This window comes from Pseudophryne corroboree, chromosome 2 (assembly GCF_028390025.1).
Source record: "Pseudophryne corroboree isolate aPseCor3 chromosome 2, aPseCor3.hap2, whole genome shotgun sequence".
NCBI lineage: Eukaryota > Metazoa > Chordata > Amphibia > Anura > Myobatrachidae > Pseudophryne > Pseudophryne corroboree.
The window spans coordinates 897,550,621-897,577,226 of record NC_086445.1 but is presented as its reverse complement, the minus strand read 5'-3'; the positions used below and the strand labels follow the sequence as shown (position 1 = coordinate 897,577,226).

The 26,606-nt window shown below is 47.1% G+C and overlaps 1 protein-coding gene across 1 annotated transcript in view; it reads right to left on the bottom strand.

The window, feature by feature from the left end:
* Positions 1-1,334: 1,334 nt before the first annotated feature.
* The window catches only part of CLUH (clustered mitochondria homolog), a 43,809-nt gene continuing 18,537 nt past the window's right edge, over positions 1,335-26,606 (bottom strand). The window contains exons 4-9 of the mRNA XM_063953413.1: positions 20,987-21,130; positions 8,044-8,171; positions 7,052-7,206; positions 4,712-4,837; positions 2,114-2,261; positions 1,335-1,412 (exon numbers count right to left, since the gene is read on the bottom strand). Coding sequence (XP_063809483.1) covers positions 1,335-1,412; positions 2,114-2,261; positions 4,712-4,837; positions 7,052-7,206; positions 8,044-8,171; positions 20,987-21,130 — 779 coding nt within the window. The remainder of the gene's footprint in view (positions 1,413-2,113; positions 2,262-4,711; positions 4,838-7,051; positions 7,207-8,043; positions 8,172-20,986; positions 21,131-26,606) is intronic.

Here is a 26,606-nt window from a genome sequence, read left to right as displayed (position 1 = left end):
CACCCGCTGGTCGAGTCCGCCCCCACAGACAGTGATGGGTGGAACAGTAAAGACTGCTACGCGGGAATATGGCATCTGCAAATCAGAGTCGTCCCCACAGAATGAGGTGAGCGGACATCAATAACCAGCTGAGCGGGAGCGCAAGGCGGGAAAGTGCTTATTTCCCCCTCTGGCTCCCGCCGCGGCTAGCCTGTACAATCCCCTTCTGTAAAAGGACCTCCGCGCCTGTACTAGGTACGTGGTTTCTGATCTACCAGCGGCGGAAGCGGGAAGGACTCACATCCCCTTTAGACCCGCTCCGCCTGAATAAGAGCCCGCTGCCTCACCTTCCTGTCTAAACTAGCGTGCATGGCAGCGGGGACACATTCAAACACGTGCCCTCAGTTAAGCATGTCAGTCAATACCTTACAGTGCCGTAATAGACACCAGAAAGCGGGGACGGGGGCGGGCGGATGGGGGGGGAGTGGAGGCTACAGATACAGCAGTCATATAAATACTGTCAGTAGAGATAACAGCCCAACACTGCCCAGGCAGGTTGTGGCTGTCCTACCTGAGAAGTGCCTCCTCGGAGCTCTACCCGGCAAGAAGAAAGCCCCAGTGACCTCAGTATGGTGGCTTCCCAGAGGCTATGCAGAGTGGGAAAAAATCTTTATCTAGCTAACCCCACTCTAACTATACTTGTCACATGTACACAGGGACTAAGTATGGAACAAAACTGAAAAGAAATCAAAAGAAACCTAGCTAAAAACTATAGGCAAAAAAACTGTGCCTGTACTCCTCAGGCACAAAACTAAAACTGAGGTAATCTGCTGGTAGGCTGGAGATGGGAGGGGTTAGAGGGAGGAGGAGTTAGTTTCTATAGGTTCTGTGCCAAACTCCCATCCCACACACTCTAACCCATCAGTAAGTACGCAGCGTCCCCCAGATGGATGAAAGAGAAATAATGACAGTATGCTGCATGCATGATAATGTACCAGATTAAGAACCGCAATGCACTGTAGAAAATACACCATAGTCCAGTATAATGTACCATATGTATAATGTATAATTCAAGTGCACAGTCTAGAACCTGATCCTTCGAGCAGGAGGTGGGCCCCCAGGCAGTGAGGCCCACAGGTAATTTCCCCTGTACCCCTGTGGGTCAGTCCAAGCCTGCACTCATACCTGCCTTTCTGTTTTTCCCTTATTTTTTATTACCTACCCTGTCACCCCTACCCATTTTTATTTTTTCCTCGTTATTCATTAGTACTGTGCCTTACAGCCTAACTTGTGCTTTCCATTATATGTTTATACAGTCTTCGGTGGGTCCTAGGCTGGCCACATGGGCCACCAGCTTAATATCCTCGTATCATGGCTTTATTAATCTCTTTCTGTTCTTTGTACAATTTTTGTTGTGCTGTACTTTGCTTACTCTTTGCAGATGTACAAATAATAAATAAAAAAAACTTGTGTCTTCAAATATATAACCTGCCACACTATTGCTAATAGCAAAAAAAAATAAAAAAAATACTAAAACATTACACACACAAAGTTAACTTACAAATCTTTTTGTTTTGCTTTTTTAACAACTGAATGGGGTAATTGCATAAAATATATGATTTGCCCAAATAATTCATATCAACGGCGGGCTGTATCGGAGTCTGAGATCACCGGAGGTGCGGAATGCTGGCCGATCTTGTTTTTTAAAGGGGGAAATAACTTACAACAGAGGTTCCCAAACACAAGGCACCCCAACGGTCCACGTTTTAAATGTATCCATGCTTAGCCACAGGTGACTTAATTAACACCTCAGTCAATTTGATTTAACCACCTGTGCTGAGCCATGGATATACCTAAATCCTGGACTGTTGGGGTGCCCTGAGGACCGCGTTTGGGAACCTCTCTGACTTACAAGGCATTTTTTGGCCCCTTTAAAAAAAATTTAAAAAATAAAAAACACATCCGAGATTGGCCGGCATCCGCACCTCCGGCAATCTCGGACTCCATTGCATCCCGCCAATAATGTTTTTTGATAAATGTTTTTTTTTTTTTTTTAAATCCTGCATATACCAACTCTAATAAGCACAATATTGATATGGAGGCTATTTAAAACACAATCACTCCTGCTCATTACCTGCCCAGGAATGTGTTCCTCGTACCCCAGACGGGACGTGTAGGCATCTTCGGCTCTAACGCAGTCCATGGCATGTTCAACCTGGGGTGCAGTCCAGGTGTATAGCTGGAATGGGGTAGCAATCCGCTCAAACGGATGTCTCTGAACCCTGAGTAAAAGCAGCCAAGTCAGGGTCATCACAACATGTTCTTCACGGGTTTAGGAGCCAAACAGTCGAAACATATCTGGAAACACCAGCTAACTGGTTCCATCAACACTTAGGACGATGTGTGTACCAAGTGAGGGGGCGACGTGATGTAATGATACATAGCACCACTGTACACGCTGCATGATGCGATGGACGATGGCACAACGTATCGTTACCCGCCACATCTGAAATGCATGCAGTCATTCCCTAGGTCGCCCCGCTAGGCGTTCAGCTTGCCCGGTGCGATGCCCCAGGGAACGACCTGCAGGTGCGCGAGATTGCGGAACACACAATGTGGCAGATATTTCGTTCTGATGTGCAAAGAATTATATAACGCCTGATTAATCGGCTAGTGTGTACCCGGCCATACTTGCTAAAAGTAAAAAAAAACTTATTTGATTGAAAAACTAATACTTCCTATAATTGTTTTTCTTGGAGAATATAAATTAAAATAAATATTCAGCAAGAAATAGCATGGGACTACAATAACCTCATTGTCATATATGACATTTTGTCAAAAAATTATATAGTAACTGAACCTGCTACAATACTGTTTTCCAAATACTGTCAATTTATATTTTAATTGATATCTGTTCTGCTATGTAATCTCATTTTGTCACCAGTTAGTCATAGACTAAGCGAAAACCCCAAATCATTGAGCTCATACGCAGGAGGTGTAGAAGTGATCAGATAAACCATCTACTTTTATAGAGTTAATAAGATAATGTCATAGGTTTTAACCGCATCCATTTGCCCCCTGCAGAGTTCCCAGCAGGCTGCATAGCAGAACTCCCAGCAAGTCTAACATAATCATTCTAAGCTGTCTGTAAAAGAATGTCACGCTAATACAGCCAGACTGAGCACAGCACATTAAGCTTCTGCATGGAGAACGCTGCTCCTCACAGACTGTACAGGAGCACAGATCATTTATTCAATGCCGATTATTTAGTGGAAGACTAAACCTAACCACACAGACTGTTAACAAGCTTTGTCTGCCTCTTAATTATAGGCTAGTGGTGGAAACAGTTTGGTTGTATATTAAATCATGGCACAATTATTACAGTTCATATTAAAAGGAACACTAAAATTGGGAGGCAGTCAATTTGCCGGTTGTCGGCAAATTGACTGCCTGGTGAAAAACTGGCGGCCGGTATCCTCACTCGGTTGGTGGTCCACGCCACTACCCGAGGGAGAATAAAACCCTGTGGTGACCCAAGGTTGCCACTGGGCCCGAAGACGTGGTGAGCAAAGTGAGCCTGCGAGGGGACACACTGCGCTCGCCGCCGGTATTCCGGCTGTCAGGATCCCGCCGTCTGTGTCTCCTAACCATCGGGATCCCAACAGCCCGGATACCATACCGATACCCTAAAATTTAAGATGATACAATGTGTAGCAGGGACAAGTAATTATAGGCCCAATCTGCTGATTCTCGCATAGTGTATGGCCGTGACCGATCAGCGATTATGTGCGTCTTCCAGCATGTCTGACTGATCCGAACATTGGTCGGCAACATCTTACAGTATATGCACAGCCATAGCCGGCAACCTGGCATTTCCCCAGTTCCTTCACAGGGGATGAATGCTATTAGTGTGTGTCCATAAACGGAAACATCTCACAGTGTATGGCCACCACAACTGATGGGTTTCAGGCCGTCAGATAAAATGTCTGTCGTTCTGAGACATTTTATCAGACAGTGTATGCTCGGCATTAGAAGTTAAAGCACTACCACCTATAAAAATATTTTCCTACAGTGTCAAAGTAGATGAAATATAATCTTAATACGGGAGAGCCTGGATGTATACGATCATCACTAAGATTTATTTTAATACGGGGTCCAAAGGTGACTGGTAAACTGAGTACACACACCTTTGCGATAACTCGGCTGATTGGGTAAATGCTCCTGATCAGCAGAGTCCAGTGTCCCCAGCTTGCCCCTTTGTAAGACCCGCACACAGTGAGCTAGAAGTGGGTCAGTGTGTTTAGGCTTCTATGGCATCGGGGAGATCGACATCTAAAATATTGAACCGCACTTAAGATGTGACCTCCCGATCCAGAGTGTTGCACAAACGTTGCAAGCCGTTCATCGGCTAACCCTCCTGCACACACACCTATACAATCATCTGCCCGATCACAGACTATTGTAAAGGTGTGTACCAAACTTTACTCAATCAAAATATCTACGTCCAGCTTTTGTGAAATATTACTAAGGCATTAAACTGTACACTTTATGACATCCATACTTGTATGCTGAATTAATAGGACTTTATTCTTGCTTTATCCTTTTTTGAGAAACAAGCATAATATTAACTTGGAAAAACATAGAAAGCCGCCATTTTATCTTGGTTAGCTCATGCAGACCTACACTTGCTTCAGTGTATAAATATAGCACTAGAATTAAACTGCAGCTTTACCTCTTTTTTTGCAAGGCAGCAAAGTTCTTCTTGAATATGGCGCTGACCTGATTGAGCAGTTCCACCAAGGAGTGACTGAGGAAGCTGGGGTTGGCTGGTTTGGGATTAAAGTTGTATGCTGTAGATCTGCAGAATGTATCATGTGATTAGCCAAGATATCCAGCACAAAGTTCAGCAGTTGAGTAAAGAAGGCTAAGTGTAACAGCACATGGATTAATGGGCATTACACATGAGAACAAGCGGGACAAACTCACATCCGACTAATGTACTAGATCAGGCCTGGCTAACCTGTGGCTCTCCAGCTGATGTGAAACTACAAATCCCAGCATGCTCTGCTACAGTTTTAGCATTTCCTAATATCAAAAGTGTAGAAAGGCATGCTGGAGAGCCACAGGTTGGCCAGGCCTGCACTAGATTAATCCTGTCCACCACAATACATCTACAGTGGATGTAAATGCAGTTTAAAAATCATTCCAAAGTTTCTTAATACCAGTTACAGCTTTCAATGACCAAGGATTTTAGGTGCCAATCTTGTAGCTGTCATTTACCATATTCTAGCATTCCCACTAAATTCCTCAAACACTTAGCTTCCTGGCTCACTCCCTCTCTTCAGACATTCCGTCCATTAAGGGTGTAGTATGTGTTGCCGGCGCTCAGGCTCCCGGGCAACCAGCATACTGGCGCCGGGAGCATGAACGCCGGCATACCGACAGAGTGACGAGCGCAAATTAGCCCATTCTCCCTCCAGGGGGGTCGTGGACACCCAAGAGGGAGAAAAAGTGTTGGTATGCCGGCTGTCAGGATTCCGGCGCCAGTATACTGTGCGCCGGAATCCCGACAGCCGGCAAACTGAAGCCCACTCCTCCAATATATTAGGTGATTTCAACATCCCAATTGATACCCCATCAGAATCCTCGGCCTCTAAACTCCTTAACCTCACATCATTGCTTGGTCTCTCCCAGTGGACCTCCTCACCTTCTTATGTGAGTGGGGACTCACTTGATCTGGTTTTCACAGTAGTGATATTTCTGACTTCTCCAACTCCCTATTCCCACTCTCTGACCATTACCTGCTCTCTTAACTTATCCCTCTCTGCTTCTCCATCTCTACCTCCCAAAGCTATAATCACTAAGTGTAACATTGAGGCCATTCACACCGTTTCCTTATCCTCCCTGCCTAACCCAATTCTCTCTCCTATTCTCTCTCTCATGCCCTGAACAAGCCACTTCCCTATATATTGCCTCCCTAACTTCTGCTTTTGATTCTGTTGCTCAAGTGACTACTAGTCACCCTCACAGGATATAGTTATGTGACCGGCATAATACAGACGCCTGCATCCCATCCCCTCAAATTCCCGACAGTCGGCATTCCGACTAACAGGGACATCCATAAAGTGGGAATAGAACCTCTGGCAAGCCTGCAAGGGGCTTTGTTGCGCTCGCCCACACCGGCATTCTAAACCCTGGGATCCCGGCCGGATACCAAGCGCCGGTCACCCATACCCAACCCACCCTCACAGATCAACACCTCAACCCTGGCACACCAAATACACCAGATATTTCCAAAAATGCTTACATACTGCATAACCCTCTGTTCAATGTTCACTTCTACCCCATCTGTGTTACCTCTGTCTGTATGCCCCACTTTCCAGAATGTAAGCTCTCACGAGCAGGGCCCTCTCCCCTCATCTGCTTTTCCCTCTTTTAGTGGTATATTCACAAAGGTGTGAGTTTTTTTTAGAAGTGGAGATGTTTCCCATAGCAAACAATCAGACTCTAGCTATTATCTTGTACAAGCAGCTAGATAAATGTTAAGTGGATGCTACAACGTTTATATACCATGTGCCTGTCCTACATTGTCTTGTACCGCAAGTAATTTCTTTTGTCTTGCCCATTTGTTTATGGATTTTGTTAGGTGCTGTGGAACCTTTTTGGCACCATATAAAATAATAATAATAATAATAATAATAATTACAATTGCCAAAAATGAAATAACCGCATTCTGAAAATCAGAAATAAATTTAAGAGGTTAAGTGTGAAAATTTCAGACGTGGTCATTTTCACAGCTGCCAGTAGAGGCATGGTTCTCACGCACCCCTGGGGTGCTGACCACAGGAGTTCTACCCTTTTAATATTTATGAGAGAATGGTCTTGGCTATTGAGCTGGTTTCATATTGCACACAGAAGTGGGTAACATATCAGATTATTTATCATTAAACATATCAAAACGTATGTCCTAATGGGGGAAATGGATGGCTGGTTCAGATTCATGTAATATTGCACTTTGCTTTACTTTTCAACTTAAAGTGGCCTATAGGTCTCATTCTAAAATACAACTCACTGGTTGAGGTAGAATCCCCGTGTAGATGCGGTGATGCTGACATGACGGTCCTCCATTGTTATCACATACAAATACATCAGGTCTCCGTGCATTTTCCTGTTGCCGGGAGGGGGGTTCCAGCCACTCATAGTGAAAACTTTCAAGCATTGCAGGGGCTGTTAAAAAAAAAAAAAATACCAAAAAATACCAAAAAATAAAAAGTTTGAAATCCCAGCATTTAGGGATCTGTTCTGTACAGAGGTGAGCAATTAATGATCGACGGTACTGAACATACTGGTATCTGACAGCTGATAAAATGCACCTTAGAGAGTATATCTCTGTGTGGCAGAGAATTAGCACAGTAAGCTCTAATTGTGCGGGGCTGAGGTGAATGATTACATATTCTCTGTACAGCACGATGCACCCTACATAGACAACTAAAGTAATAACCTTGCTAAATCCCAGAGAGGCAATGATAAAGTATGGCATGATAGATTTACTCATGGAAGCTCATCCAAAGTGTAGGTGAGGTTATAGCTACAGATTAACACACATATGTTACAGATGGCATACTCTCAATAAATACTCAACAATTATGGTGTCAAATCGCACAAAGTGACATAACCTGGCTTACAATGTGTGCGTTTCTGCAGTACAATTATACTCAACGTAATTACCAGATATTAGATTACCGTCCCAAACATCAGGAGGGAAACAAGAGCCAGCGATTAAGGTTTACCTCTGTTTATAACCACTGACCTGGATAGAAACGGTGAATATCCTGTAATTGTGTTAAGGCTATTGCTAGCATACAAGGAGCAAGTAAACTACATATAATCTATATCTATCAAGAAATTATTTTTTGTCCCAAATTCAGGCAGGTTTATAAACTCAGTAACATATTTTGACAGGGCAGTAAAATTTCAATTTATAGAACCAGGACCATACTCACTTGTTAAGAGCGATTAGTACTTCTACTACTAAATTTATTCTGAACAATGTTAGAATTTTACCTTCCAGTCCTTGTTCTGCGGCTGGAGTGTGCATAGTGGTCTCTCTTTACTGCCTGGCAAGATGTTTTCGGGAGGGGTACAATCTATCTGTTCCAGCTCAGCACCTTTCTTTTTCTTCTTTCCATTATCTGCGACAGAAAAAAGTAGATTTGGTTTTCATCTTTTAGAACAGGTCACATCATTCTGATCTATAATGAACTGTATATCTAAAATGGCATGGGTAGCTTTTGGCATGTTAGACATTGGTGAACTACAACTTCCAGAAACCCTAGCTGTTAACCTGAATATCAAGGATATTGTAGATAAGGTGTGAGTGTGAAAGAGCATCTACTTATTTGCCGTTTGTTTTGGAATAAGCTGACATATAGGAAATTGACCTAGATCTAAAACTGGATCTCCACCTTCAGACAATCTAATACCCTCCTGCAACATTTATTAACATATCGATCCCTCTAACTAGGCTCCTGTTGCCATGGCAAAAAACCACGACAAAAAGTTATGCATTTAATAACATTTACAGAAGGCATCTACACTATTGTAGCCAAAAGTGATTGGACACTTGTCTACATAGGGGTCTATTCAATTATTCCGACAAGTCGTAAAAACACAATTTTCTGACTTTTTTAGGGTGAATCAGTGTCGTTTTTCGACTTGTCGGAAAACACGTGGATCGGCGTTTTAGCCGCAGATCCACGTATTTTGTCGAATTTGAGAGCATTCTACAGATTTTTGTCAGTTTTCGACATGTCGACAAGACTTTTTAAAAAGTCGGATCGGCATTGTCGAAAACAGGCTAAACCTGTCGAAAACGCCAGCAAATTGAATAGTGCAGTGTCGGATCCAATCCATCGGAGAGGATCCAACACCAATTGAATACACCCCATAATGTACAAGTCAATAAAAGAAAAGAAAAAAAAAAAGAATAATAAGATTTTACTTACCGGTAAATAAGATTTTACTTACCGATAAATCTATTTCTCGGAGTCCGTAGTGGATGCTGGGGTTCCTGAAAGGACCATGGGGAATAGCGGCTCCGCAGGAGACAGGGCACAAAAAGTAAAGCTTTTTCAGATCAGGTGGTGTGCACTGGCTCCTCCCCCTATGACCCTCCTCCAGACTCCAGTTAGGTACTGTGCCCGGACGAGCGTACACAATAAGGGAGGATTTTGAATCCCGGGTAAGACTCATACCAGCCACACCAATCACACCGTACAACCTGTGATCTAAACCCAGTTAACAGTATGATAACAGCGGAGCCTCTGAAAGATGGCTTCCTTCAACAATAACCCGAATTAGTTAACAATAACTATGTACAATTTATGCAGATAATCCGCACTTGGGATGGGCACCCAGCATCCACTACGGACTCCGAGAAATAGATTTATCGGTAAGTAAAATCTTATTTTCTCTATCGTCCTAGTGGATGCTGGGGTTCCTGAAAGGACCATGGGGATTATACCAAAGCTCCCAAACGGGCGGGAGAGTGCGGATGACTCTGCAGCACCGAATGAGAGAACTCCAGGTCCTCCTTAGCCAGAGTATCAAATTTGTAAAATTTTACAAACGTGTTCTCCCCTGACCACGTAGCTGCTCGGCAAAGTTGCAATGCCGAGACCCCTCGGGCAGCCGCCCAAGATGAGCCCACCTTCCTTGTGGAGTGGGCCTTTACAGATTTAGGCTGTGGCAGGCCTGCCACAGAATGTGCAAGTTGGATTGTGCTACAGATCCAACGAGCAATCGTCTGCTTAGACGCAGGAGCACCCATCTTGTTGGGTGCATACAATATAAACAACGAGTCAGATTTTCTGACTCCAGCTGTCCTTGCAATATATATTTTTAATGCTCTGACAACGTCCAGTAACTTGGAGTCCTCCAAGTCACTTGTAGCCGCAGGCACTACAATAGGCTGGTTCAGATGAAATGCTGACACCACCTTAGGGAGAAAATGCGGACGAGTCCGCAGTTCTGCCCTGTCCGAATGGAAAATCAGATATGGGCTTTTGTAAGATAAAGCTGCCAATTCTGATACTCTCCTGGCAGAAGCCAGGGCTAGAAGCATGGTCACTTTCCAAGTGAGATATTTCAAATCCACCTTATTTAGTGGTTCAAACCAATGAGATTTTAGAAAGTCCAAAACCACATTGATATCCCACGGTGCCACTGGAGGCACCACAGGAGGCTGTATATGCAGCACTCCCTTAACAAAGGTCTGGACTTCAGGGACTGAAGCCAATTCTTTTTGAAAGAAAATCGACAGGGCCGAAATTTGAACCTTAATAGATCCCAATTTGAGACCCATAGACAATCCTGATTGCAGGAAATGTAGGAATCGACCCAGTTGAAATTCCTCCGTCGGAGCACTCCGATCTTCGCACCACGCAACATATTTTCGCCAAATTCGGTGATAATGTTGCACGGTTACTTCCTTCCTTGCTTTAATCAAAGTAGGAATGACTTCTTCCGGCATGCCTTTTTCCTTTAGGATCCGGCGTTCAACCGCCATGCCGTCAAACGCAGCCGCGGTAAGTCTTGAAACAGACAGGGACCCTGCTGAAGCAAGTCCCTCCTTAGAGGTAGAGGCCACGGATCTTCCGTGATCATCTCTTGAAGTTCCGGGTACCAAGTCCTTCTTGGCCAATCCGGAACCACTAGTATCGTTCTTACGCCTCTTTGCCGTATAATTTTCAATACTTTTGGTATGAGAGGCAGAGGAGGAAACACATACACCGACTGGTACACCCAAGGCGTTACCAGCGCGTCCACAGCTATTGCCTGCGGATCTCTTGACCTGGCGCAATACCTGTCCAGTTTTTTGTTGAGGCGAGACGCCATCATGTCCACCATTGGTCTTTCCCAACGGGTTACCAGCATGTGGAAGACTTCTGGATGAAGTCCCCACTCTCCCGGGTGAAGATCGTGTCTGCTGAGGAAGTCTGCTTCCCAGTTGTCCACTCCCGGGATGAACACTGCTGACAGTGCTATCACATGATTCTCTGCCCAGCGAAGAATCCTTGCAGCTTCTGCCATTGCACTCCTGCTTCTTGTGCCGCCCTGTCTGTTCACATGGGCGACTGCCGTGATGTTGTCCGACTGGATCAACACCGGTTTTCCCTGAAGCAGAGGTTCTGCCTGGCTTAGAGCATTGTATATTGCTCTTAGTTCCAGAATGTTTATGTGAAGAGACGTTTCCAGGCTCGTCCATACTCCCTGGAAGTTTCTTCCTTGTGTGACTGCTCCCCAGCCTCTCAGGCTGGCGTCCGTGGTCACCAGGATCCAATCCTGTATGCCGAATCTGCGGCCCTCCAATAGATGAGGACTCTGCAACCACCACAGAAGAGACACCCTTGTCCTTGGAGACAGGGTTATCCGTAGGTGCATCTGAAGATGCGACCCTGACCATTTGTCCAACAGATCACTTTGGAAAATTCTTGCGTGGAATCTGCCGAATGGAATTGCTTCGTAAGAAGCCACCATTTTTCCCAGGACTCTTGTGCATTGATGTACAGACACCTTTCCTGGTTTTAGGAGGTTCCTGACAAGGTCGGATAACTCCTTGGCTTTTTCCTCCGGGAGAAAAACCTTTTTCTGAACCGTGTCCAGAATCATCCCTAGGAACAGCAGACGAGTTGTCGGCATTAACTGGGATTTTGGAATATTCAGAATCCACCCGTGCTGTTTTAGCACTTCTTGAGACAGTGCTAATCCCATCTCTAGCTGTTCTCTGGACCTCGCCCTTATTAGGAGATCGTCCAAGTATGGGATAATTAATATGCCTTTTCTTCGAAGAAGAATCATCATCTCGGCCATTACCTTTGTAAAGATCCGAGGTGCCGTGGACAATCCGAACGGCAGCGTCTGAAACTGATAGTGACAGTTTTGTACAACGAACCTGAGGTACCCCTGGTGTGAGGGGTAAATTGGAACGTGGAGATACGCATCCTTGATGTCCAAGGATACCATAAAGTCCCCCTCTTCCAGGTTCGCTATCACTGCTCTGAGTGACTCCATCTTGAACTTGAACTTCTTTATGTACAGGTTCAAGGACTTCAGATTTAGAATAGGCCTTACCGAGCCATCCGTCTTCGGTACCACAAAAAGAGTGGAATAATACCCCTTCCCTTGTTGTAGAAGAGGTACCTTGACTATCACCTGCTGAGAGTACAGCTTGTGAATGGCTTCCAAAACCGTCTCCCTTTCGGAGGGGGACGTTGGTAAAGCAGACTTCAGGAAACGGCGAGGTGGATCTGTCTCTAATTCCAACCTGTACCCTTGAGATATTATCTGCAGGATCCAGGGATCTACCTGCGAGTGAGCCCACTGCGCGCTGTAATTTTTGAGACGACCGCCCACCGTCCCCGAGTCCGCTTGAGAAGCCCCAGCGTCATGCTGAGGCTTTTGTAGAAGCCGGGGAGGGCTTCTGTTCCTGGGAAGGAGCTGCGTGTTGCTGTCTCTTCCCTCGACCTCTGCCTCGTGGCAGATATGAATAGCCCTTTGCTCTCTTATTTTTAAAGGAACGAAAGGGCTGCGGTTGAAAAGTCGGTGCCTTTTTCTGTTGGGGAGTGACTTGAGGTAGAAAGGTGGATTTCCCGGCTGTAGCCGTGGCCACCAAATCTGATAGACCGACTCCAAATAACTCCTCCCCTTTATACGGCAAAACTTCCATATGCCGTTTTGAATCCGCATCGCCTGTCCACTGTCGCGTCCATAAAGCTCTTCTGGCCGAAATGGACATAGCACTTACCCGTGATGCCAGTGTGCAGATATCCCTCTGTGCATCACGCATATAAAGAAATGCATCCTTTATTTGTTCTAACGACAGTAAAATATTGTCCCTGTCCAGGGTATCAATATTTTCAATCAGGGACTCTGACCAAACTACCCCAGCACTGCCCATCCAGGCAGTCGCTACAGCTGGTCGTAGTATAACACCTGCATGTGTGTATATACTTTTTTGGATATTTTCCATCCTCCTATCTGATGGATCTTTAAGTGCGGCCGTCTCAGGAGAGGGTAACGCCACTTGTTTAGATAAGCGTGTTAGCGCCTTGTCCACCCTAGGAGGTGTTTCCCAGCGCTCCCTAACCTCTGGCGGGAAAGGGTATAATGCCAATAATTTCTTTGAAATTATCAGCTTTTTATCAGGGGCAACCCACGCTTCATTACACACGTCATTTAATTCTTCTGATTCAGGAAAAACTATAGGTAGTTTTTTCATACCCCACATAATACCCTGTTTAGTGGTACCTGTAGTATCAGCTAAATGTAACGCCTCCTTCATTGCCAAAATCATAGAACGTGTGGCCCTACTGGAAAATACGGTTGAATCGTCACCGTCACCACTGGAGTCAGTGCCTGCGTCTGGGTCTGTGTCGACCGACTGAGGCAAAGGGCGTTTCACAGCCCCTGACGGTGTTTGAGTCGCCTGGACAGGCACTAATTGATTGTCCGGCCGCCTCATGTCGTCAAACGACTGCTTTAGCGTGTTGACACTATCCCGTAGTTCCATAAATAAAGGCATCCATTCTGGTGTCGACTCCCTAGGGGGTGACATCCTCATATTTGGCAATTGCTCCGCCTCCACACCAATATCGTCCTCATACATGTCGACACACACGTACCGACACACAGCAGACACACAGGGAATGCTCCTAACGAAGACAGGACCCACTAGCCCTTTGGGGAGACAGAGGGAGAGTTTGCCAGCACACACCAAAAGCGCTATATATATATCAGGGATAGCCTTATAATAAGTGCTCCCTTATAGCTGCTTTGTTATATCAAAATATCGCCATAAATTTGCCCCCCCCTCTCTGTTTTACCCTGTTTCTGTAGTGCAGTGCAGGGGAGAGACTTGGGAGCCGTCCTGACCAGCGGAGCTGTGAGAGGAAATGGCGCCGTGTGCTGAGGAGATAGGCCCCGCCCCTTTTCTGGCGGGCTCGTCTCCCGCTATTTAGAAAAATCAGGCAGGGGTTAAATATCTCCATATAGCCTCTAGGGGCTATATGTGAGGTATTTTTAGCCTTTATAGGTATTCATTTGCCTCCCAGGGCGCCCCCCTCCCAGCGCCCTGCACCCTCAGTGACTGCCGTGTGAAGTGTGCTGAGAGGAAAATGGCGCACAGCTGCAGTGCTGTGCGCTACCTTTAGAAGACTGCAGGAGTCTTCAGCCGCCGATTCTGGACCTCTTCTGACTTCAGCATCTGCAAGGGGGCCGGCGGCGCGGCTCCGGTGACCATCCAGGCTGTACCTGTGATCGTCCCTCTGGAGCTTGATGTCCAGTAGCCAAGAAGCCAATCCATCCTGCACGCAGGTGAGTTGACTCCTTCTCCCCTCAGTCCCTCGCTGCAGTGATCCTGTTGCCAGCAGGAATCACTGTAAAATAAAAAACCTAGCTAAACTTTTTCTAAGCAGCTCTTTAGGAGAGCCACCTAGATTGCACCCTTCTCGGCCGGGCACAAAAATCTAACTGGAGTCTGGAGGAGGGTCATAGGGGGAGGAGCCAGTGCACACCACCTGATCTGAAAAAGCTTTACTTTTTGTGCCCTGTCTCCTGCGGAGCCGCTATTCCCCATGGTCCTTTCAGGAACCCCAGCATCCACTAGGACGATAGAGAAAATCTATTTCTCGTAGTCCGTAGAGGATGCTGGGACTCCGTAAGGACCATGGGGAATAGACGGGCTCCGCAGGAGATAGGGCACTTTAAGAAAGCTTTGGACTCTGGGTGTGCACTGGCTCCTCCCTCTATGCCCCTCCTCCAGACCTCAGTTAGGGAAACTGTGCCCAGAGGAGATGGACAGTACGAGGAAGGATTTTTGTAAATCTAAGGGCGAGATTCATACCAATCACACCGTACAACTTGTGATAAACTTACCCAGTTAACAGTATGAACAACAACATAGCCACGGTTCCACCGAAAAACTATAACATAACCCTTATGTAAAGCAATAACTATATACAAGTCTTGCAGAAGAAGTCCGCACTTGGGACGGGCGCCCAGCATCCTCTACGGACTACGAGAAATAGATTTACCGGTAAGTAAAATCTTATTTTCTCTAACTTCCTTGAGGATGCTGGGACTCCGTAAGGACCATGGGGATTATACCAAAGCTCCCAAACGGGCGGGAGTGCGGATGACTCTGCAGCACCGATTGAGCAAACAGGAGGTCCTCCTCAGCCAGGGTATAAAACTTATAGAACTTTGCAAAGGTGTTTGTCCCCGACCAAGTAGCTGCTCGGCACAACTGTAATGCCGAGACCCCTCGGGCAGCCGCCCAAGAAGAGCCCACTTTCCTAGTGGAGTGGGCCTTAACCGATTTCGGTAACGGCAATCCTGCCGTAGAATGCGCCTGCTGAATCGTGTTACAGATCCAGCGAGCAATAGTCTGCTTTGAAGCAGGAGCGCCAACCTTGTTGGCCGCATACAGAATGAACAAAGCTGCAGTCTTCCTGATTCTAGCCGCTCTGGTCACATAAATATCCAGGGACTCGGAATCCTCCAAGTCCCGTGTAGCCACAGGCACGACAATAGGTTGGTTCACATGAAAAGATGAGACCACTTTTGGCAGAAAGTGAGGGCGAGTCCTCAACTCTGCCCTATCCACGTGAAAAACCAAGTATGGGCTTTTATGTGATAAAGCCGCCAATTCGGAAACACGTCTTGCCGAAGCTAACGCCAACAACATGACCACTTTCAACTCCACAGTTTTGAGTGGTTCAAACTAAGGTGACTTGAGGAAACGTAACACCACGTTAAGATCCCAAGGCGCCACCGGAGGCACAAAGGGAGGCTGAATATGCAGCACTCCCTTCACAAAGGTCTGTACTTCAGGAATAGAGGCCAATTCTCTTTGAAAGAAAATGGATAAGGCCGAAATCTGAACCTTTATGGACCCTAATTTTAGGCCCAAAGTCACTACTGTTTGAAGGAAGTGAAGTAGACGGCCCAAATGGAACACCTCTGTAGGAGCAGCTCTGGCCTCACACCAAGAAACATATTTCCGCCATATACGGTGATAATGTTTTAACGTCATGTCTTTCCTAGCCTTGATCAGGGTAGGAATGACTTCCTCCGGAATCCCTTTTTCCGCTAGGATCCGGCGTTCAACCGCCATGCCGTCAAACGCAGCCACTGTAAGTCTTGGAACAGACAGGGCCCCTGCCACAGCAGGTCCTGCCTTAGAGGAAGAGGCCACGGATCCCCCGCGAGCAACTCTTGCAGCTCCGGATACCAAGTCCTCCGTGGCCAATCCGGAATAATGAGTATTATTCTGACCCTGCTTCTTCGTATTATTCTCAACACCTTGGGTATGAGAGGAAGAGGAGGAAACACATAGACCGATCTGAACACCCAAGGTGTCACCAGAGCGTCTACCGCTACCGCCTGAGGGTCCCTTGACCTGGCGCAATACCGCTTTAGCTTTTTGTTGAGACGGGATGCCATCATGTCGATTTGAGGCAGTCCCCAACGATCCGTGATCTGTGCGAAGACTTCTTGATGAAGTCCCCACTCTCCCGGATGCAGGTCGTGCCTGGTGAGGAAGTCCGCCTCCCAGTTGTCCACCCCCAGGATGAACACCGCTGACAACGCGCTTACATGGCTTTCCGCCAAGCGTAGAATCCTGGTCGCTTCTGCCATGGCCATTCTGCTCCTTGTTCCGCCTTGGCGGTTTATATGAGCCACTGCCGTGACATTGTCTGACTAAATCAGAACCGGTTTTCTCCGAAGCAATTCCTCCGCTTGACGCAGGGCGTTGTATATGGCCCTCAACTCCAGGACGTTGATGTGGAGACAAGACTCTAGGCTTGACCAGAGACCTTGGAAATTTCTTCCCAGGGTCACTGCTCCCCAGCCTCGGAGGCTTGCGTCTGTGGTCACCAGGACCCAGTCCTGAATGCCGAACCTGCGACCTTCTAGTAGGTAAGCACTGTTCAGCCACCACAGGAGAGATACCCTGGGGTCCTGGGAGACAGGGTGATCCTCTGATGCATTTGTAAATGGGACCCGGACCACTTGTCCAAGAGGTCCCAATGAAAAGTCCTCGCATGGAACCTGCCGAAAGGGATGGCCTCGTAGGAAGCCACCATCTTCCCCAGGACCCGCGTGCAATGATGCACTGAAACCTTTTTTGGTTTTAATAGGTTCCTGACCATGGCTATGAGTTCCTGAACCTTTTCGATCGGAAGAAAAACCTTTTTCTGGTCTGTGTCTAGAATCAGCCCCAAAAAGGTCAGACGCGTTGTAGGGACTAGCTGGGACTTCGGTATATTGAGAATCCAGCCGTGTATCTGCAACGTCTTCATGGACAGAGACACGCTGTCCAGCAACCTCTCCCGAGATCTCGCCTTTATGAGGAGATTGTCCAAGTATGGGATAATTGTGACCCCCTGCCTGCGCAGGAGCACCATCATTTCCGCCATTACCTTGGTGAAAATTCTCGGGGCCGTGGAAAGCCCAAACGGCAACGTCTGAAATTGGTATTGACAGTCCTGCACTGCAAATCTCAGGAACGCCTGATGCGGGGGGGAATATCGGAACATGAAGGTAAGCATCCTTTATGTCCAGGGACACCATCCAATCCCCCCCCTCCAGGCTGGCGATGACCGCCCTGAGTGATTCCATTTTGAACTTGAACCTCTTCAAGTACAGGTTCAGAGATTTCAGGTTTAAATGGGTCTGACCGAACCGTCCGGTTTCGGGACCACAAACAGGGTTGAGTAATATCCCTCTCCTTGCTGGAGATGAGGAACTGTGACAATCACCTGTTGAATATACAATTTTTGGATTGCTGCCAACACTAGCTCCCTCTCTGACGGAGAAGCCGGCAGAGCCGATTTGAAAAATCGGCGAGGAGGCAAGTCTTCGAATTCCAGCCTGTATCCCTGAGAAACAATCTCTAATGCCCAGGGATCCACCTGCGAGTGAACCCAGACGTGGCTGAAAAATCGAAGACGAGCCCCCACCAGATCTGCCTCCCCTCGGAAAGCCCCAGCGTCACGCGGTGGACTTTGCAGACGCAGGGGAGGACTTCTGCTCTTGGGAACTAGCTGTGTGCAGCTTTTTTCCCCTGCCTTTCCCTCTGGCAACAAAGGATGATCCACGTACCTTCTTGTTTTTATTGGAACGAAAGGACTGCATTTGATAATGAGGTGCCTTTTTTGTATGCTGCGGGGGGACATAAGGTAAGAAATTTGACTTACCAGCCGTGGCCGTAGAGACAAGATCCGAGAGGCCGTCTCCAAACAACTCCACCCCTTTGTAAGGCAAGGACTCCATATGCCGCTTTGAATCGGCATCTCCCGTCCACTGTCGGGTCCACAAGAGCCGCCTAGCAGAAATAGACATAGCATTTATTCTGGAGCTTAATAAACAAATGTCTCTCTGAGCATCCCTCATATACAAGGCAGCATCTCTGATATGCTCTATGGTCATTTGAATGGCGTCCCTATCTAAGGTGTCAATTTCCGTAGATAAGGAATCTGCCCATGCCACAACCGCACTACAAACCCAGGCCGACGCCATAGCCGGTCGAGCAATAGTACCGGAATGATTGTAAATGTGCTTTAAGGTAATTTCCTGCCTGCGATCAGCAGGTTCCTTGAGGGAAGCCGTATCCTGAGAAGGCAGTGCCACCTTTTTGGACAAACGTGTCAGCGCCTTGTCAACTTTTGGCGAAGATTCCCAGCGTATCATATCAGTTTGTGGAAAAGGATACGCCATGAGAATCCTTTTGGGAACTTGTGGTCTCCTATCCGGAGATTCCCAAGCCTTTTCGCACAAGTCACTTAATTCAAATGAGGATGGAAAAGTGACTTCAGGCTTTTTCCCTTTATACATGTGTACCCTCGTGTCAGGGACAGGGGGTTCCTCAGTAATATGCAAAACCTCTTTAATGGCAATAATCATGTACCGTATACCCTTAGCCACCTTTGGCTGTAATTTTGCATCTTCATAGTCGACACTAGAGTCAGTATCTGTGTCGGTATCTGTGTCATCGATCTGGGATATGGTGCGCTTCTGAGACCCCGAAGGACCTGGCGCCCCAGGGACAGGCATGGACTGGCTACCTGACTGATCCCTAGCTTCTGCCTTGTCTAATCTTTTATGCAATATATTGACATTTGCATTCAAGACATTCAGCATATCCACCCATTCCGGTGTCGGCGTTGCCGACGGCGACCTGACATTCAAGCACTCCCCCTCCACATTAAGCGAGCCTTCCTCGTCAAACATGTCGACACACGCGTACCGACACACTTCACACACACACAGGGAACCCCTTTCCTGAAGACAGTATCCCTGTCAAGGCCCTTTGGAGAGACAGAGAGAGAGTATGCCAGCACACACCCCAGCGCAATAACCCTGGAGACCAACACAAAATGTTTTTCCCCAGCAGCACTGTATAATATGTAAACCGCCAATTATGTGCCCCCCCCCTCTCTTTTAAGCACCCTTTCACCGTGTGTAAGCAGGGGAGAGTCCGGGAAGCTTCCTCTCAGCAGTGCTGTGGAGAGAAAATGGCGCTGGTGAGTGCCGAGGGAGAAGCCCCGCCCCCTCGGCGGCGGGCTTCTGTCCCGCTCAAACTTAGTAAAATATGGCGGGGGCTCTTTTATATACATGTACAGAGCCCACCTGTACATGTATATAGTCTTTTTGCCATGCAGAGGTTTATATAGCTTCCCAGGGCGCCCCCCCTGCGCCCTGCACCCTTACAGTGACCGGAGTATGTGAGGTGTATGGGAGCAATGACGCACAGCTGCAGTGCTGTGCGTTACCTCAGTGAAGCTGAAGACTTCTGCCGCCTGACGACTTCTGTACTTCTAGCTCTGTGAGGAGAACGGCGGCGCGGCTCCGGGGGTGGACGCCCAGTAAGAACCTGCGGTCACCCCCTCTGGAGCTAATGGTGTCCAGTAGCCGAGGAAGCAGAGCCTATCTTTGACAAGAAGGTCTGCTCCTCTCTCCTCAGTCCCTCGATGCAGGGAGCCTGTTGCCAGCAGTGCTCCCTGTGAAAAAGTAGTAAAAGGTAGAAGAAAAAAAAAATCCAAACAAAAATGCTTCTAGGCAGAGAACTCTGGAGAGCTCTCTGCAGTGCACCCATCCTGCTCTGGGCACAGTGTAAAACTGAGGTCTGGAGGAGGGGCATAGAGGGAGGAGCCAGTGCACACCCAGAGTCCAAAGCTTTCTTAAAGTGCCCTATCTCATGCAGAGCCCGTCTATTCCCCATGGTCCTTACGGAGTCCCAGCATCCTCAAGGACGTTAGAGAAAATAATAGTAGTAATAGTAGTAGTAGTAGTAGTAGTAGTAGTAGTAGTAGTAGTAGAAGACCCCATTAGGAAATAGCAATCTTGTGAACATCATGGCTTACACAGTATGGGATATAAAAGAGGACAGAGTTGTAGCAAACTGGGCATAAATCACACAAAAGAAACAAGCACTGAAAAATAGTGTCTTTTTGACCACGTATCTTAAGGAACATATGTGCATGCTTTACTATTAATAATCATCATCAGTGCACTTACATCTGCTGCCTTGTACTAAATGCCAGAGACGCACTTGCTGACAGGCGTATACTTGCTTACATGCTGCATCTGCATGAGCACGTCCTTACTATACTTTGCCTACATAATAACGCCTATTCCCATCCAAGTTCTACTCTTCAGTAAGGGTCAATGCGCCCAAGTTACTTATGATTGCACAGTCACATTTGCCTGCGCAGTGTGAATTCACACAAAATACGCTATGTAAACAAACGTAAAGTCAACTCTGCACTAGCCCCAGTGTTCAGGTTCCGCATACACAGAAATATATGGCATATGGTACAGTTTACACATAATTACATTTTGCTCTTAGCTGACAGTGTTTTACAGAAGATAAGCGTATAATGAAAAATATCAAGTTTGAAAATTCCTCGACTCTACATTTACCCAGGTTGCCCAATCCACACACCTCCAAGATCACCATCTGTGAAGATACTTAAGAATGACAGAGAGTTGCAGTCCACTCCATTGAAAGCATCAGACGGGTCCAGGCTTTTCAAAAGGTCTCTTATGTGGCGGACATGGATTCTGGCCTCACGCACAGTGTATGGTTCTGAAAGTGGAGACGTAACCAGCACATTACATGAATGTATTACAGACATACATCAAATATGAGCAACAGCTTCTTATGGAATACAGCCATCTATCCAAATATTTGTATAGCCAAACTAGTGCCATAACTACTGGACTTGGACCCGTAAGTACCCCTTCTAGCTTAAGTACTAATACTGTACTGCTACCAAATGACAGTAAGAAATCTAATAAAACATTTCATTGAGTCCTATTGAGCAAGAGTTGCAGGCAAACTGGGAGGAGAATAATGCAGAGTGAATCACCAATGTTATAGGAACCACACAAATGAGTAACAAGGGAGATAAAACAGGTCACCAGTGTAGCCCCAGGTACTGTACAGCCTGTTTAGTCAGTTCCAAAAAGCAAATAGCTTACAAGCAACTACAATAAAAAAATAAAAAAATGCATTGACAGAACATAAGACCATAGGTGGACGCTGTTGTGTATGCTTGAGTGTTGCTGGAGTCACGGCTATGAGAATATGCAAATGCTAGCACCAGCCTCCCATTGGTGTAGCCACCAGCGTTTCAATGTGCAAGCACAGATACGCCCACTTTCTGTGTCTCTGCACGCTGTAATACTGGCAGTGGTTGTCTAGATGCATCATTGCTCACACCATCGACACTTGCATCAGTCCCACAGCATGTGCAGTTTCTCCATTTGACTCTGGCCTCTGTGGTTGCGCCTCTGTGAACGCACACTGTGTGACTGGCAAGCCCGCAACACTCACATAACACGCCAATTGGACAGACATTTTTATAATAATTTCATTTATATAGCGCTCTTTCTCCAACAGGACTCAAGGGGCAGAATTCAATTGTTTTTACCACCACCAGCCAGCAGATGGCGCTCAATGAAGCTAATCAATTGTAGCTCCATTCGGGCACGATCGGATGTCGGCGCCTGCATTTCAAGCTCCCACACCAGGGGAATGAGAACGGAAATGCGCGAATCCCTTTGAGCGCTCAAACGGGACGTTTCGCATACCGCCCATTAGTTTGGTTGGGATTAGTCACTTTGGGGCAGATGTATGAAATTGTACCCTAACGTTCCTTATGTGCACTTAGCACTTCACCGCATTAACGCGGTGATATGCCGTCACTGATCACCAGAATCTACTAACACCCCTCCTTCTGTTATTTCGATGCGCTAAAACACACCTCAGTGATGCAGCCATCCTATCCTCTGGGCGTTCGTTGCAGCACTGCGCCTGTGCTGTTATCTTCCCAAACAGCAGCCCCAGTGCATGTGTGCCTGCACACGCGCACTTAACGAAGAAGGACGCTGTGTGGTGCCGGGCAGTGTGGAGGCGCGGGCGTTAGAGGCTTGTTAGAGAGCAATAAAGCTTCATTATTGTATAAAAAATTTTTTCTAAAAAGGTGACAGAAAGGACCGCAACGCCAGGCTGAAGCTGGCGATAGCAGGACAGGAGGATAACAATTTGTAATCCACAGACGGCCCCTTCATACATCAGAAACTCCTATCTTCAGTACGGAAAGGCGGTAATTGACGGGGGTGCGCACAGACCAGCACACCGAACGGTAACCCGGCATTAATACATTTGGGGGGTGCGAAAAGTGTAGCCCATAGCGTGCGCTATGGGCTACAAAGCCCACAGCGCACGGTCACACATCTGCTCCACTATGCGGCTAAACCCAAATTTCTGGGTGCTATCAAGCGCTAAAAAAAACACAAACAATTGAATTATGCCCTGCATTCTCCAGTCTCTTTAGACGGGAGATTGGGCATGTAAAGCAATTGAATGCACCCCATTACACTTTACAGGTCTCAAAAACAATGCACATAATACAGAAGATTTAAGACTAAAGTAAGATTGGTGTAGGCATTTTGGGTAATAACTTCCATGGGTTGTGTATTCCACCCTCACAGGTATCAGGTGAGGTAGCCATCTTGAACGTGCTGCAAAGGATTAGCCTGTGTGGAATAGTCTACCGCTAGAAGAGAGGACACAAAATGTGGTAATTGCAGCGTCTTAATGCTCTAGGGTCCTAAAAGAACTGTCAGGCCCACGTATTTTTCATCCCATCCACTACCGTGCCAAGATAAGGCAGCCATGTAGGACGCACTGCCGGCCACCTCCCAGTCACCACCCAGGAACGCTCATCATTTTCCGCCCCCTTTCTGATACGGTCTGTCTAATATACAAAAGCATCTTTGTGCATTCACTCTGTGTAACACATACGCCGTAGGAGCTTTACAAATCACAGCTGCTAATAAGAATTTACTTACCGATAATTCTATTTCTCGGAGTCCGTAGTGGATGCTGGGGTTCCTGAAAGGACCATGGGGAATAGCGGCTCCGCAGGAGACAGGGCACAAAAAGTAAAGCTTTACGATCAGGTGGTGTGTACTGGCTCCTCCCCCTATGACCCTCCTCCAAGCCTCAGTTAGGTACTGTGCCCGGACGAGCGTACACAATAAGGAAGGATTTTGAATCCCGGGTAAGACTCATACCAGCCACACCAATCACACTGTACAACCTGTGATCTGAACCCAGTTAACAGTATGATAACAGCGGAGCCTCTGAAAAGATGGCTCACAACAATAATAACCCGATTTTTGTAACTATGTACAAGTATTGCAGACAATCCGCACTTGGGATGGGCGCCCAGCATCCACTACGGACTCCGAGAAATAGAATTATCGGTAAGTAAATTCTTATTTTCTCTATCGTCCTAGTGGATGCTGGGGTTCCTGAAAGGACCATGGGGATAATACCAAAGCTCCCAAACGGGCGGGAGAGTGCGGATGACTCTGCAGCACCGAATGAGAGAACTCCAGGTCCTCCTTAGCCAGGGTATCAAATTTGTAGGATTTTACAAACGTGTTTGCCCCTGACTAAATAACCGCTCGGCAAAGTTGTAAAGCCGAGACCCCTCGGGCAGCCGCCCAAGATGAGCCCACCTTCCTTGTGGAATGGGCATTTACATATTTTGGCTGTGGCAGGCCTGCCACAGAATGTGCAAGCTGAATTGTATTACACATCCAACTAGCAATAGTCTGCTTAGAAGCAAGAGCACCCAGTTTGTTGGGTGCATACAGGATAACAGCAAGTCAGTTTTCCTGACTCCAGCCGTCCTGGAACATATTTTCAGGGCCCTGACAACATCTAGCAACTTGGAGTCCTCCAAGTCCCTAGTAGGTGCAAGGCACCACAATAAGCTGGTTCAGGTGAAACACTGACACCACCTTAGGGAGAGAACTGGGGACGAGTCCGCAGCTCTGCCCTGTCCGAATGGACAAACAGATATGGGCTTTTTTGAGTAAAAACCACCAATTTGACACTCGCCTGGTCCAGGTCAGGGCCAAGAGCATGGTCACTTTTCATGTGAGATGCTTCAAATCCACAGATTTGACTGGTTTTAAACCAATGTGATTTGAGGAATCCCAGAACTACGTTGAGATCCCACAGTGCCACTGGAGGCACAAAAGGGGGTTGTATATGCAATACTCCCTTGACAAACTTCTGGACTTCAGGAACTGAAGCCAATTCTTTCTGGAAGAAAATCGACAGGGCCGAAATTTGAACCTTAATGGACCCCAATTTGAGGCCCATAGACACTCCTGTTTGCAGGAAATGCAGGAAACGACCGAGTTGAAATTTCTTTGTGGGGCCTTCCTGGCCTCACACCACGCAACATATTTTCGCCACATGTGGTGATAATGTTGTGCGGTCACCTCCTTTCTGGCTTTGACCAGGGTAGGAATGACCTCTTCCGGAATGCCTTTTTCCCTTAGGATCCGGCGTTCCACCGCCATGCCGACAAACGCAGCTGCGGTAAGTCTTGGAACAGACATGGTACTTGCTGAAGCAAGTCCCTTCTTAGCGGCAGAGGCCATAAGACCTCTGTAAGCATCTCTTGAAGTTCCGGGTACCAAGTCCTTCTTGGCCAATCCGGAGCCATGAGTATAGTTCTTACTCCTCTACGTCTTATAATTCTCAGCACCTTAGGTATGAGAAGCAGAGGAGGGAACACATACACCGACTGGTACACCCACGGTGTTACCAGAACGTCCACAGCTATTGCCTGAGGGTCTCTTGACCTGGCGCAATACCTGTCCCGTTTTTTGTTCAGACGGGACGCCATCATGTCCACCTTTGGTATTTCCCAACGGTTTACAATCATGTGGAAAAAACTTCCCGATGAAGTTTCCACTCTCCCGGGTGGAGGTCGTGCCTGCTGAGGAAGTCTGCTTCCCAGTTTCCATTCCCGGGATGAAACACTGCTGACAGTGCTATCACATGATTTTCCGCCCAGCGAAAAGTCCTTGCAGTTTTTGCCATTGCCCTCCTGCTTCTTGTGTCGCCCTGTCTGTTTACGTGGGCGACTGCCGTGATGTTTTTCCCACTGGATCAATACCGGCTGACCTTGAAGCAGAGGTCTTGCTAAGCTTAGAGCATTATAAATTTACCCTTAGCTCCAGTATATTTATGTGGAGAAAAGTCTCCAGACTTGATCACACTCCCTGGAAATTTTTTTCTTTGTGTGACTGCTCCCCAGCCTCTCGGGCTGGGCTCCGTGGTCACCAGCATCCAATCCTGAATGCCGAATCTGCGGCCCTCTAGAAGATGAGCACTCTATAACCACCACAGGAGAGACACCCTTGTCCTTGGATATAGGGTTATCCGCTGATGCATCTGAAGATGCGATCCGGACCATTTGTCCAGCAGATCCCACTGAAAAGTTCTTGCGTGAAATCTGCCGAATGGAATTGCTTCGTAGGAAGCCACCATTTTTACCAGGACCCTTGTGCAATGATGCACTGTTTTTAGGAGGTTCCTGACTAGCTCGGATAACTCCCTGGCTTTCTCTTCCGGGAGAAACACCTTTTTCTGGACTGTGTCCAGAATCATTCCTAGGCACAGCAGACGTGTCGTCGGGATCAGCTGCGATTTTGGAATATTTAGAATCCACCCGTGCTGTTGTAGCAGTATCCGAGATAGTGCTACTCCGACCTCCAACTGTTCCCTGGACTATGCCCTTATCAGGAGATCGTCCAAGTAAGGGATAATTAAGACGCCTTTTCTTCGAAGAAGAATCATCATTTCGGCCATTACCTTGGTAAAGACCCGGGGTGCCGTGGACAATCCAAACGGCAGCGTCTGAAACTGATAGTGACAGTTCTGCACCACGAACCTGAGGTACCCTTAGTGAGAAGGGCAAATTTGGGACATAGAGGTAAGCATCCCTGATGTCCCGGGACACTATATAGTCCCCTTCTTCCTGGTTCGTTATCACTGCTCTGAGTGACTCCATCTTGATTTGAACCTTTGTAAGTGTTCAAAAAATTTTTTTTAGAATAAGTCTCACCTAGCCTTCTGGCTTCAGTACCACAATATAGTGTGGAATAATACCCCTTTTCTTGTAGTAGGAGGGGTAATTTAATTATCACCTGCTGGGAATACAGCTTGTGAATTTTTTCCCATACTGCCT